At 49.9% G+C, this 14,390-nt stretch overlaps 1 protein-coding gene across 10 annotated transcripts in view; it reads left to right on the top strand.

Annotated features, from left to right (window-relative positions):
* The window catches only part of stau2 (staufen double-stranded RNA binding protein 2), an 84,091-nt gene that overhangs the window by 24,538 nt on the left and 45,163 nt on the right, over positions 1–14,390 (top strand). For 8 of the 10 annotated variants that reach the window (XM_064333096.1, XM_064333101.1, XM_064333100.1 and 5 more), the window contains exons 7-11: positions 2,427–2,534; positions 8,479–8,691; positions 9,405–9,542; positions 11,890–12,021; positions 12,402–12,462. In XM_064333096.1, the coding sequence (XP_064189166.1) occupies positions 2,427–2,534; positions 8,479–8,691; positions 9,405–9,542; positions 11,890–12,021; positions 12,402–12,462 (652 nt within the window). The remainder of the gene's footprint in view (positions 1–2,426; positions 2,535–8,478; positions 8,692–9,404; positions 9,543–11,889; positions 12,022–12,401; positions 12,463–14,390) is intronic. The other 2 variants (XM_064333098.1, XM_064333094.1) reach the window with 1 other exon arrangement.

Below are 14,390 nucleotides of genomic sequence, written 5' to 3'. Positions count from 1 at the left end.
GCTACAGTAGCTACCGGCTGCAGGAAGATTGCATTAATAAATATGAGGTTTCATATGCATTGAGTTCTAGTTGATGTTATTTTACGAAGTTCCTGATTTAATTGAGTCATGTTTGTTTTAAATATGTATATGCCGTTTGTTAAAGTACACTACCATCACAGTGGTATGGTGGCCACGTGTAAATCTGGCACCATTTGGAGGTTTTATTTTTTCTAGAAAGATAAAGAGCGCAGGCCAACAGTACCCAGCGTCTTCGCCCCTAGTGCCCAGCGTCTCGGCCCACAGAACCCAGCGTCCTCGCCCACAGAACCCAGCGTCTTCGCCCCTAGTGCCCAGCGTCTCGGCCCACAGAACCCAGCGTCCTCGCCCACAGAACCCAGCGTCCTCGCCCCTAGTACCCAGCGTCTTCGCCCCTAGTGCCCAGCGTCTCGGCCCACAGAACCCAGCGTCTTCGCCCCTAGTGCCCAGCGTCTCGGCCCACAGAACCCAGCGTCTCCGCCCCTAGTGCCCAGCGTCTCGGCCCACAGAACCCAGCGTCTCGGCCCCTAGTGCCCAGCGTCTCGGCCCACAGAACCCAGCGTCTCGGCCCCTGAGCTCGCCTGTGCGGGCCACGGTTCTGTGTGAAAGGCTCACCGCGGCCTGCGTCAGGCGCGGGAATGGCCCTCTGGGGCCCTGCTCCTCTATAAGGAGTGCAGGTTGAGTCCGTCAGCACCCACCGCAGTAAGTGCAGTGGCCCCGCCCCGTGTGTGGGGAAGGCGGACGGAGATGAACACGTGACGAGGGACTGCGGTGGAGCTGCGGGTCTTAAGAGCTCCATGGCAACGAGGTGCAAACAGTGTCACGTTATTGTATGAGAGGTATGGTGTGGAATTATTTCACCAAGTGCGGCTCTGTTTGGCATGCGCTCTTAAGGACTTGGTTTGGTTTATGAAATAAATATGGTGGAAATTTAGGTGTAAAAACTCGAGACGGGCTGTCTATATATGACAGGGATTCACGTTCTCGCTGCGATATGACGCACCTCAGATATTAGAGCTTTGTTTTCCATTTTAAAGCTCTTCAGCTGAAGCTGAACACGCCAGAAATCCTTGGACCATTTTTATCACATTTTATTGTCCTTGTGGCCATGTTTAAAGACATCTGTGCATCAAATGCATCTGCCTATCAATAATGTTTTCATTGTGGCTGTGGTGTTAGTGCTTGCTGGCCTAATTGACAGTAGATTAGCTTGGTTTCCATTGACACATCTCTCTGAGCTGTTTGAGTGCTGTTCTTAATGCTGTCCAGGGTTTTGGTTTACATTTGGGTTTAAGGTTCTAGAATGGCCAGAACTAATATTGACTGTTACTGGAGTAGAGTGGGAGCGAACTTGCTGATGTCATGAAACCGTGATCAGCTGTATCTGGCAAATTTGGACGGAAGGGTATAGCTAGCGATAATTTGTCTGGGCAGGATCAAGTCGTAAAGCAGAACGTTGGCAAACGTTCGCCGAAATATTCGTCAGGTTGGAAATGAAACGCCTGCCTCATGGTGAAAGTATGCCTCTCAGGCGCACGGTGCGCCACCTCCGCGGAGCCGCCGGCTGTCTAAGCTGACAGGACGGCGGATCCTGTCGGTGACGTGGCGTCGGCTGGCACGCGCCGCGCCGTTGCGCAGAGGCACCCGGCGAAGTGGAATCAGTTGAGAAATGTTTGGCCCGGGCTTTCGACGGGGTATCGCGTTTTTCGCGGTCGCGGGCGGGTGCGAGGCGGCGAAGCTTTATTAGCGAGGCGGGCGCGCGCGTGAAGGGAATCTGGAACCGCGCGGGCATTCCTTCTGTTTGAGAAAGAGCGAATCAGAGCAGAGGCTGCTTCATCAGAGCGTATCGAGTTAGCCGCTTCGCTTGCCCGGAGTCGCCTGGCGACGGGACGTATCCCGGCGACGCACTAGCTGCGGTTCGTTCTCTGCCTGCACGTTGTCGGCATGTGTCCAGTGACAGACGTGCGACGAGCGTCTTTCATTGACATTTTTACGTGTGATGTTTTAAGAGCGCTGCCTTGCATTGCATCAGCAGGGCAGTGTTGGCACCGGCTCGGAAAGCGTGCCGTGCCGCGATGTGTCTTCGTCCATGAAGAGACCGTAATAAGGAAAAGATTGTTCGTATTAAAATTGCACGGAGGCCACGTCATTGCACCAGTTCCTTACACATGCAGATGTTCGCTGCTCCGCTTTCAGATTGAACATGAGATTAGGTGACTGCAGAGGAGAGCCTCACATGTGCTATGTGAGGATATGCTGGCGAACGGCCATGTAGGAGGGAGAATGTGCTGAGAGGGAGAATGCTGTGGTTTAAAAAAAAAAAAAGTGAATTTTCATGCTTCTGGGATGCGGTGATGCAACAGGAAATGTCCTCAGTGTCCTTGGCATGACGGATTTAACTCTTTCAGGGGCCGGAGGAGAAGAGCGCGGTGGAGGAGGCCAGCGATGCCAGCAAGTCGGAGATCAGCCTGGTGTACGAGATCGCGTTCAAGCGGAACCTGCCCGTCAGCTTTGAGGTAAAAACGAACAGGTCAGGAAACCGTGGCGATGAGCATCGAAGCGTGCCGGTCTGAAAACAATATGCAGGGATTTATTTAAAAATTATTTTTTCTTTTTCTTTTTTCTAGTATTGGTTTCAGTTGTTTGATGTCCTTCTAAAAGTATAAAAACAGAGATTATTCTACCTGTCACTTCCTCGTTCTGCGGCTCTGCGGTTCCAGCGTTGTGCCAAGGCCACTTTCAGATATTTTTCAGGTGTTTTACCTTCAGGTGTCCCAGGGGGAAGTGCATTCAGCAGGCTCAGTAATACTCCTGTTCCTGTCTGAAAGCACTTTTGTGTGCCCGGTAAAGAGCGCTCGGAGGTGGGAGTTTGGCTTCTGCTTTCTGTAGTCCTGAGTTTCCTTTCTCATCTCCTGATGGGAGTCGCTGGATTAGCTGGCTTTCGGGACCGCAGGTGCTTTCTGGTCAAACACTTGTCGAGTTTCATTGCCGCACTTGCTGCGCACAAAGGACCATTTCCATCACAGAACGTCTTTTGTCCTCCGCTCATCTTAGAAAGCTTTTCGTTTTGGGGTTTTTTTATGTCCCCCTGGCAGGGGCTTTATGTTTTCGGGTTGTCCTGATGTCCTTCAGTGGTTCTATCACAATAGTATTTTCTGCTCCCCAACATGATTAATTACATGTGGGTTTTTGTGAAACTTGACACGGTTTTGACCGCACTGGTCCTCAGATTCCCGATTCATTTTCGCTTTTCAAGGAAAAAGGGTACGGTCTCTGTAGCTCCTGTTGGTGTTATTTAAATGGAGTGTCCACCTTGGCCATTGATGCTTGTGTTTTTGTGCATCCCGATAAAAAAAGTAGTAGTATCTTCACTGAATTTTATAGGTAGGTCTTCTTGCAGCTTTTGAGCCATTTTGGGTTGGATATTCATGTTATGGTTTCTGAATTTTTAACTCCCAGTCTATTAATTTCATGAGGATTGTCTGCTTGGGGGCCGGTGGCACAGTGGTGCAGTGGGTAGTGCTGTCGCCTCGCAGCAAGAAGGTCCCCGGTTCGAATCCCAGCTGGGAACATTCATGTGTGGAAATATAATTATTTTAAGGGGAGTTAGTTAAAGCTTGACATTAAATTTAGTCATTATACAGTACATGAGTAATGATTTATGAAGTCTTCATAAGTGGTTTGTAGTGTTTTCTTTTCCTCTTTCTTTCCTTAATGATTGGAGCGATGACTGAACCAATAATTGGAGCCATTCATTATTATTATCTAAACCTCACTCATCACTTTCTAAAAAAGTTAGTGAATTGTCAGACGTCACATGCGTAATTTTCAGCTTGACTACTTCTGCCACTTCCCAGCAGACAGAAGTAGGCAGGGACAAAGATTTCTGCCATCTATAGTCGATTCTAAATTTCTACTTTATTTTACCATTTCAGTGAACAGTGAAGTAATCCTCCATCTAGAGCCCGCCCTCATTCACTCTATCCCTATCCCCAGACTCTTTGCACACATTCAGAGAGGACGCCATGTTCTTGCGTGCAACCTGCACACATAGCCCTGTCAGAGTTGTGTTCGCAAAACAAGAATTCATGCTTCACTCAGCAATTGTTCACCTGTGACGGCATCGACTTGTCTTCATCCATCTGAAAATCCTCCCTACAACTTTGCTGACCTTATTTTAAAATGGATCACATTTTCCGCTCCAAGTCACGTCAAGGCAGCGTAGGTCACGTTTGTGTTTGTAGCACAGAGATGCTCAGCACTGTGATGCTATTATCTCGGTATTTTACTTCATCATACGGGTGGGAGCAAATAGCTTTTCCCCCTTTCCAATAGGAAGAAATCCCACCAGCACTAATGCACAACATTCGGAATAGTTTCTGCCATTACCAATCACACGCACGCATGCACACTCACACACACACATACACTCACACACGCACATACACTCACACACACAATTCCTTGCATAATGGCAGCAGTATAAAGTGAATGACACACACCTGTCCTGTGTCGCAGAGCCACAATAACACCAAAACCACATGCTAAAATAGGTTTGTTGTCAGATTGAACTAAGCTAGTTCTCCAAATGCTCCAATTAGCACCGCCCCTATAGTGACGCATGGTGGTGGCAGCGTCACTTTATAGGCCTGGTTCTCTTTGGCGTGGACAAGGAAAACTGATCAGAATTGTTTGGAAAATGGACAGCACAAATGCTGGCTGAAAATCAGTTTCGCTCCTAAAGACATGAAGCTGGAGTGAGAACAACAGTCCAAAGCACAGGACCGAAGCCACACTGGAGTGGATCTCAAACAGAAATATGAATGTGTGAGCATGCAACTTCCTAATGAAAATATCCCCTAGACAAAAATATGAATGCATCATGTAATCCAGTGACAGGTGAGGGCTAAGGGTCTGAAGGCCTCTATGTATAAAATCATGATACCTGATTGGCACTGGACACACACATGCATATCATTGCTTGGGAGCGGATACACTGGCAGATGAAAGAGAAGGTGCCCTCATCCAGGAGCCTCCCATCATGTGCACAAGTGCCTGCCTTCAGAGCGAGAGCACGGCCAGCCTGCACAATGGAGCCTTTCTCCCGCCTGTCAGTCACAGCGGGGCCTGATGTTCTGCGTGTGGCCCCCGAACCGTAGCCGCGTGGGCCTGGAGCGGCGGGCCCCGCTCCGCTCCGCGCGGCGCTCTCTCCCCCCTCCTCCTCCACCGAAACGCCGCCGCTCCTCGCGCGCGCGCCTGGATGAAAGGCCTACATCGAGTTACAGCGCGCTTCCCCTCCACAACACGATCCGCGCGCGAGATGCGGGGGCGGACGGGGAGCCGGCCGCTGTCAGGCGGCGCGGGGGGTGGGGGGGGGCAGGGGGGGTCGCTGTAACCCCATCGCCCGGCGCGGGATTCCGTGTCGTCTGCGGACGCCGACTGCAGCTAGTCAGTCTGCCGCCATCGAACAAACGCCTCAGCCAAGACGCGCCCCTACCCCCACCCTCCACCCTCCACCCTCCACCCTCCGCCCCCACCTGGGCAGAGGTGTCTGACGAGTCTGCAGACGGGATTATGGGCCACCCCGGGGCGAAGCGGGACCCACCCTGGAGAAGCTATCCCCCACCCCCCCCCCCGAGCGCCGTCGGGCCGCCGCCGGGCCGCCGCAGACGACACTCCTTGTTTGGCTGAAAGCTTCGCCTCCCGGTGTCTTCCAGTCTGGTCTCCGGCGCATTGTTGCGCGCCTGATAAGGTTACGGCGAGCCTCCTTTCTGGAGCCGAACCTCCTCAATAAAATCAAACGATACGCTGGCGGGGGGGGGCGGGGGGCGACAGCCGAATTTACACAAGGCTTACGGATGCAGAAAAAAATGGAAAAACCGTTTTTTTACCGAGCGCCGTCAATCACTCGCAGCCAGCCAAGCGGGAAGGAAGAATTCGTCCGCGCTGAGCTCATTCATTCTAAATAAAGTTGAGTCGCACGCTTGCATTTTATGCCGTAATCGCACATTATGCGGAGACTTGCCGTGTTCTGCAGAAAGCGACGTAGCAGAAGGGATGTCATGTTGAATCTCCTCACCCTCACGATGAAGCACACCATTTGGAATGTGCAGATATCATGTGATTATGACTGGATTTGGCAAAGAAGGGCTTGCATCATTTGCCCGATCTGACGCTATAAAGTATCACACTTTGTAGCATTAATCCCTACTAGGCTGGGGATGCTGTCATTTGTAGGCAAGTTCCTTGGTTCAAACAGACCCTGATAAATTGCATATTCTTCTGCAGCCGTGATTAATTATTAAGCGCATAATAGAACACCAAGACAATGATGCGACTGAAAAAGTATGCCGCTTTGAAAAGAATCCGTCCCGTGATGTCACTCTGACAGTTAACAAAAGGTCCACTTCATCAAGGCTTAGTAAATATTGTGTTGTCCCTTGTGTCCCACCAAGTGTGGGGGGTTTGCACAAAGCCCTTTTGTATTCCTCAGAAGCATCCCCGTAGGCTGGCTCTCACGGCAGCTAGGAGCCGATTGGCTTTAGCCTTTACCCATGCCCTGAACAAGCCAATGAGCTTGTCCAATGGACGCTCTTTCTGTGTTTTCAACAGCGTGCACAACACAACGCATGTACAATATTCTTATTTAGAATTATCACTCACCTTTGGACAAGCAAAATGTATTGACAAATTGCAGTGCACGAAGGGTGCATAGAGTGGACAATGTACTGCAACCATGCTGCATATTCACAGTATTGTTTGGTGATAAGGGTTTGCATAATGTCTCAACCAAATGCTGAGCTGAAATTATCTATCTTTCATTCTTTCCAAGACAGTTGTAGACCCTGTAATCAGTCAGGTGTATTTCTTTGAATCGCACATCACGCAGCTTTGAATCGCACAGACTTAGCGCTCATCTGCGTGTTCCTCAGGATCGAGCACTCAGCCGAGCCCATGCGTTCTCCGAGCCTGTGTCCAGGCAAAGGCACCTGTGAGTCCAGCCGACCGTGGCCTTCCTAACCTGGGAAAGGCTGGGCAAACAGGGCTTTCCACCAGCACATTCTTCTGCTGTCACGGTTTGGCCTCAGACTGAAACTCGGTCCAGACAGGGGTTGGGCAGGGGGGGTGGGGGGGAATCAAGCTGCTGGGAGTCACGTGTTCTTTCGGTTGCCAGATTTTGTCATGAGGACGGCGGGAGGGATGTGGGAACACCCTGGAGACAGGTTTCGCTCGGTTCCCGTTTTGAGGGAGGCGAAGGGCGAAGGCCCCGCCGTAACAGTAACTGGCGGGGAGCGGCGCGTAAAGCTGGCGTGGGAAACGCAGTCTCCCGAGCGAGGCCTCCGTCAGGCGCTGGAGGAGCTCACCTGCTGCGGCCGTCGCAGGAAGCGCGTGTGACTGCGGGAGCATGACATCACCCCGAGCCGGATCTGGCCGGTTTGTGTTTAATTCTCCCGGCTGATTGGGGCCCGGGGCGTTTGGGTGGAAACGGAGCCGGAATGGAGGACATCGCTCAGGCCCGCGGAAACGGCGCTTTGCGCCCGCGGGGAGCGAGGGGGGTGTGTGTGTGTGTGTGTGTGTTCGCTATCAGCCGCACCAGGTGCTCTGCAAAGCTTGGGTTTCCATTCTAACGTCCCCCCCCCCCGATATGGAGAAGGCCTCCTGGACTCGCCGCTCTCCGCTGTGCGATGCAGCGCGATAAAGCTTCTCACATTTCCAGAGCTCCTTTAGCAACTCTGTGCTAATTACATTTTGCGTTAATTAATACGAATGTTACATTTGCATACCGTAACCTATTAAACACTGTAGGGTAATGACAGTGCGTATTGGGTTTGTAAATGCGTATTGTTTATTGGGATTGGAAATGTGCGGGGGTGTGGGATAATTAAATGTACGTCTGGTTAATTGACGTGTGTTTCGTGTTTTTTAACCATTCAGCTTAACTGAGCGAATTGGCTACTGTCAGCATTCGTTTATGCTGCTGTTTATCTCAATATAAGTTAGCTGTATGTTGTTTGAGATTCTACATTTAATATTATCTCCAAGCTTCATGTTATAAATAAATACTTATAAATGATTATTGTTATATATATATTATAATTATACAATATCTATCAACTATCTTTGGTAAGGACCATTTTACTAGATACACAGTTGGCATTATTTAGTGGTCTTTGTAGTTATGGCTTATTGTAATCTGTATTTCTGTATCTGTGTTTGTCATAATCATAATCTAGATAATGTAATAGATTTTGTGATTATAGTATTGGCAGAAGCTGAAAGGTCCTTGCTGCTATTTGAGTCTTAAGATGCTGTCCTTTTTTTTAAAAAAAAAAGAAAAGTTTGATTTACAATTACAATTTCATGGCAGAGTGTGGAACAGGATGGCAGGTTACTTTCACGTCCGTTTAAAATGGCCGTCGGCAGCATCCAAACACCCAGGCGCACATCTCTCCCTGCCAGGTGCTGAAGGAGAGCGGGCCCCCACACATGAAGAGCTTCTTCACGCGGGTGACCGTGGGCGAGTTCTCGGGAGAGGGAGAGGGGAACAGCAAGAAGCTCTCCAAAAAGAGAGCGGCCCTCTCCGTCCTGCAGGACCTGAGGAAGCTGCCGCCCCTCCCCGTGGTGGAGAAGCCCAAGCTGCACTACAAGAAGCGGCCCAAGTCCATTCTAAAGGTGAACCAGAACCGCGCTGCTCCCAGGACTCAGGGGAAGCCCTGCTGTAGACGAGGGGATGGTGCTCGCTAACGTTATGAAGATTTACACTTGCATGCTTAAAGTAACGTCAATGTAAGTGCTTAGAAAGTGTAAGTGCTTAGAAAGTGCATTGGGTTGTGAACAGCTTCCTCTGCTCACTTATTCAGATTAGATTTTGGTGGTGTGCGGTTATGTTAAATGGTTATGTTAAATGGCACATAAACAGAAGTACATGCATCACACAGCAAATGTAAGTTGTCCTCTATAAAATAGGTCGCTTTCTAAGCAAATAAATACGAATAGCATAATACTGTGGTATTCTCCAACTTAATGAATTGGAAAATACCATAGTATTATTCTATTCTTATTTATTTGCTTAGGAAGCGACCTATTTTATAGAGAACAACTCACATTTGCTGTGTGATGCATGTACTTCTGTTTATGTGGTGCATATTTAGTAATGCATTTGAGGATAAGTTATGTACTTGTGGCCGCAACAGTAACAGTTAAAACCCTGCCTGGAGATTTAAACCTGCGGCAATCTGGCTGCAAACCGAGCTGCTTAGCCAGCGTGCCGCGCCCACCCCGCGCTTGCAGAGACGCAGCGCTGTCGGCGGAGTGTGTGGCGGTCGTGCCGCGCGGCGGCGGCCTCGCGGGTCGTTGGGCGTGACCGTGACGGGCTCTGCCTGCAGATGAGGCCGGAGTACGGGCAGGGCATGAACCCCATCAGCCGCCTGGCGCAGATCCAGCAGGCCAAGAAGGAGCGGGAGCCCGAGTACGCGCTGCTGTCGGAGAGGGGGATGCCCCGCCGCCGCGAGTTCGTCATGCAGGTAACGGAGCCCACCTCCTCCCTCCTCCCCCCTCCTCCTTCCCCCCTCCTCCTCCTTCCCCCTCCTCCCTCCTCCCTCCCCCCTCCTCCCTCCTCCCTCCTCCCTCCCCCTCCTCCTCCTCCTCTCTCGAACCGCCGCCCGCGTCGGCTCCCCGATCGACGCGTCTTCATTGGATGCGCCGCCTGGGCGCTCGGCGACGTCCGTCGCGCAAATCAGTCCCACTTCGGAGCGCTCCGTTACCGCCAGCGGTCGCTGACTGAGGTGGAGTTCGCGCGCAGGAGCCGTCGAAGCCGAAGCCGAAGCTGGCCTTGCTCAGCGCCTGCCGAAGGGAGACGTGTCCACCGCAGTTGCCTGAAGGAACCAGTAATGATTCCCTTGAAATATGAGTCATGTGAGGCAGAGCGGCTGAGAGAATGAAGATGTGCCCGGTTGCTGGGCCAGGGGGGCCAGGGGGGCCAGGGGGCTGGGGGGGCCAGCGGGGCCGGGGGGGTGGCTCAGAGGGGGTCCTGCGGGGACTTAGCGAGCTGTTGTGTCAGGGCCAGGGCATTACATCTCCGCTGGCTGGGCCATGTGAAAAATCCTCCTCAGTAACCAGGTCAGACCACCAGACACCTCCTAAAGTTTGGAGAGAAATCTCCTCCCTTTCTGAAGTTCAGGCTCCAGCCTGGCCTGATGCGCTCACTCGCATTACGTGGAAGTGATTTCGCCATAAATTTCTGTTTTAACCAGGCATTTCCAGTCCACGATAAGGAGGATTTGGATTGCGCAGTTTCTGAAAATTTCTCGCAGTACCCGAACCTGTCCAGCCCCTGCCATGCAATCGTAAAGCTTTCGTCTGTCCTGGCACGGTGTTCATATTTTATCATGTTTAGCTTCTAGCTGTCTGTATCTGGGACAACGCATCAGATTTGTATTGGTGAAATTTATGTTACAAATTGGACATCTTCCCTGACAAATAAACGGAATAAATGAATCAGTCAAATGTTTATATAGTGGATTCTCCCGTACTGGTCTTCTGTTGGCAAACTTCAGGAAGAAACTTCTTCATTTTCATATTTGGAGATTAAATGGGTTTTTAATCAAGTATAGTGTAATTTGGTGGGCTGTGCTGTTTCCAGACCAGTGCCTCCCAAATGGCGCTGAAAGGATTGTGTGAGGTTTACTTCCTCATCCCCTGCCCAGTAATCCCCCTCTTTCACAGGAACAGTGGGTCTCTCAGCACATGGCCATTCTGGCTCAAAGCAATTCTTCATGCTTCTTTTAAGGAGGCATTAGCTCCCTGGTTTAGTGTGTTGCTTTTGTAAGTCCTGGTTGCTTCTAAAGTTTCCACATTGTTCCTGCTTACGTCGTGTGTATAAATGAGTTTTTTTCTTCCTGGGGTTATTTAATGCAACACTTGCTACAAATCAGTACTGTGGTCAAATACTAGAAAACACAATGTTTTATTATATGCCAACCATGAATTATTGTTTATTCGCTTCAAGGGTTTCGAAGAAATTTATAAATTCAGACACGGAAATGTGATTTTCTTGTCCGTTATTTGTATTGCTGAAGCATCGTGCATTAAGGCATGTTGATTTATTTATTCATTTTTTTCAGTTTCAGGATTGCTGGACTCTTACTGCAGTTCTATCTTTCTGGCGTTGGTTTATTTGTTTTTGTGAAGCTCTGTTGACTTTTCATTTTCTGTCACATTGTACCAATTGTGCAGCTCTTAGTTTGTGTTCACCTTGGCAAGAAAAGCTGTAATTATAGAGGCACTGCTGTCCAGAAACAAACACAAACAAACAAAAACATTGCATTTCTGAGAAGCTGAAGTGTTTGACTTAGCATTTGTGGTGTAATTGGGTAAACATCTGATTTTGCTACATTGCAAAAAACATTTAATGTTGTGTTAATGAAAACTTTGACCTTTGCAGAGTCCGCACTAGTAGAACCTTTACAATCTGAAGAAAGAAGCATAATTTGAGAAAAACAAATTGATGAGAGATTTATAAGATGTCTTTTGTTCTCATGTACATGACATTACAGGTATTTAGCAGACGCTCTTATCCAGAGTGACTTACACAAATTTTTACATAGCATTTACATTGCATCCATTTATACAGCTGGATGTATATTGAAGCAATTACCTTGCTTTAAGGTAAAATACCAGGTTAAGTACCTTGCTCAAGGGTACAACGGCAGTGTCCAACCTGGGAATCGAATCTGCGACCTTTAGGTTACAAGACCAGCTCCTTACCCGTTATACTACACCGCCGCCCCATGTAGCCGTTACCTTGTCTGTAAAATGTCTGGTGTGAGTGGGGTGGACTGGTGTTGAGACGCTGTACTGTGCCGCACGCAGGTGAAAGTGGGCAGTGAGGTGACCACAGGAACGGGACCCAATAAGAAAGTGTCCAAGAGGAATGCAGCAGAGGCCATGCTGCTGCAGCTCGGATACAAAGCCTCCAGCACTGTGCAGACTCCTCCGGATAAGGTCTGTGCTGCGCTAGCCTGCTACTGCGTATGCGCATGTCACCACTGAGGTTTATAATGAATTAGCGTTTATTTGTAGCTGTCACAGCTATGGCTGTGGTAGCAGTCGGGAGTGATCGTATTGGCTTGTTAAGCAGAAGCCCTACTCCTGGCTAAGGACGGCTTGTTCAGTCTTGTGCTTTATAAGTTAAATAGGTCTTTCCGCAGGTTGTTTGGCTGTTTAGCGGCTCTTACTGAATTAGGCCCATTTTTCGTAGAGTTGGAGAGCTCTCCTCTTTATAAGCAGAACAGTGAGGAGGAACCGTTTTGACACGGTTGAATAGGAGGCAACCACTGATGCAGTTCCCCCCCCCCCCCCCACACACTTTTTCTGTTTTACAGCAGATGGACGACAAAGGCTGGAACGGACAAAAGGGCGCTTTTCCCGAAGCGGCGAGCAACAGTGAGTGCGTCTCCTCTTCTTCTGGTCTCCTGTCAGGTGGCGCATTGTGGGGTGACGTCCACCCGTTTAATCTGTCTGACTGCTAAATGGGGGGCTGACTGTCAGCTCAAGGGCCCGTTTGCGCAACGGGGGCCATTGAGCTGGTCTTATGTGCGTGGAGCACTGGCACATCAGTGCCATCCCGGGGGGGTTTGAGGTCTTAATAACGGTGATACACTCCCCCCCACCCCCTTCCCCACGCCACCACCGCCACCGCCACCGCCACCCCAAGCTTCCCAGCGCCTGTCCGCTGCTTGTCGCTCAGGATTTGGGAGACGCAGCCGGAGACGTGCGGTTTCCCATGTCCGTAGGATGTGCGCTGGTTGTAATGAACCGCGCACTGGAGGCTCGATTGATGGCAGAGATTGTCGTGAGCGCAGACATGGCTTTGATCCACTTAGCCTGAATGCCGGAAGGCTAAATCACGTTATCTCCTGAACGACGTGCACCGTGTCCAGAAACATTCATTCAGAAAGCATCTACTGAAGGGAGAGGCTGATAAACATTTGCAAAGGTATGACAAATAGCAACAATCTTTTTATTAACCCTGAATGTGCAGTGAGTCGGTATTTTTCATTTGCGGTGCTTAACACTCTCGACGCAAAGCTGCACTGATATTCCAGGAGGGTTTGTGAAAGCAGCCAACGTGATTTGTAACAGTTGTATATTTTTTTATGTCTTCCCCGTGCTGTAAACTGTGATGAAGACCTTGGCTCTCGTTGGGCTTCTGCTGATATACTGTTTAAATGATCTTCTCAGTTTTGGTAAACACATTTGCAGGAGGTTTCAGGCATGTTGGGCTAATTGAAGTGTGGAAACCGATAGCGATTGTGACAGACGCTGTTTTAGGGATGCATGCAGAGTCGCGGACAGTCTTCCCTGGCATTGACGCTCCATTTTCCGGATTTGTCCGCTTCCTGGAAGAGCATCGCTTCCCGGCCACGGTCCATCTCATTCTCCGCTCCTGTCCAAATCGGCTCATCAGCTCTCCCGAGTCCCCAAACCAGAAAATACTTGTCGCTTTCAAAAGAGTTTTTTCCGCATATCCCAGGCTTCAGTTCAATGGCAAAGCTAGCGCAGGAGAACAAGCATGTTACTGAGGCTATCCCGGCTTAGCACAGGAGCAGGTGAATGATTCTGTCAGTCATCGCGGGATTCCCGCTTCCGTGACTTGCATTTCATTATTCTGGGGCTGCATTATGGGTGTTTTCTTTCTGTCATACCAGCCCCGTCCCGTCTCACTGGGACGTTGGGGCTGACAGTGTGTTGGGCCCGGCATTGGCACTTGAGTGGTATTGGGCATGCGAGATGGAGGAAAATGGCTGGCTGCTGTGGTACCTCCATAGCGAAAGGCTGGAGTCCTGCGGTAAACAACCGTAGCAGCGAACATGACAAGGATGAGGAAAGGGAAAAAGAGCAGAGCCTTTGTAACCACTGAAAGAGAGGCTGCGTCAGTTCCATCCAGCGCCAAGTTGTATAAGAGCGTACTGTATGTTCACTGGAACATGGCAGTGTCTCAGAGGCTATCCATCTGTTATTTGGTGTTTTATCCTGAGCTCTGATTCTCTGATTCGTAGCTCTGGTCCGCCAGAACCAAGGAGTATTTTATAATTCCTTTACATGTGCGTATACCAGTAGCTCACTTTCGTTTTTACCCTTGAGCAAAACTCAGCTCTGCAGTGATAGAACGTACACTGTAAACTCTCAGAATCAGAATCAAACGTAAAAAGGATCATGCTAAAATAGCCTTACATGCCTGTAGTACCGCAGTGTGTTCGGAACAAACTGTGAGACGCTGTTCTCCCACTGCTTCTCAGCACCATAATAGGCCGGTGTGGGAGATCCGTTGGGTTCTAATAATACACCCTGCCCTGGAAAGGCACCTCGTG

This window comes from Anguilla rostrata, chromosome 4 (assembly GCF_018555375.3).
Source record: "Anguilla rostrata isolate EN2019 chromosome 4, ASM1855537v3, whole genome shotgun sequence".
In the NCBI taxonomy this organism is placed as follows: Eukaryota; Metazoa; Chordata; class Actinopteri; order Anguilliformes; family Anguillidae; genus Anguilla; species Anguilla rostrata.
Note: the sequence above shows the minus strand (reverse complement) of the source record. Positions and strands in the feature narration are given on the sequence as shown.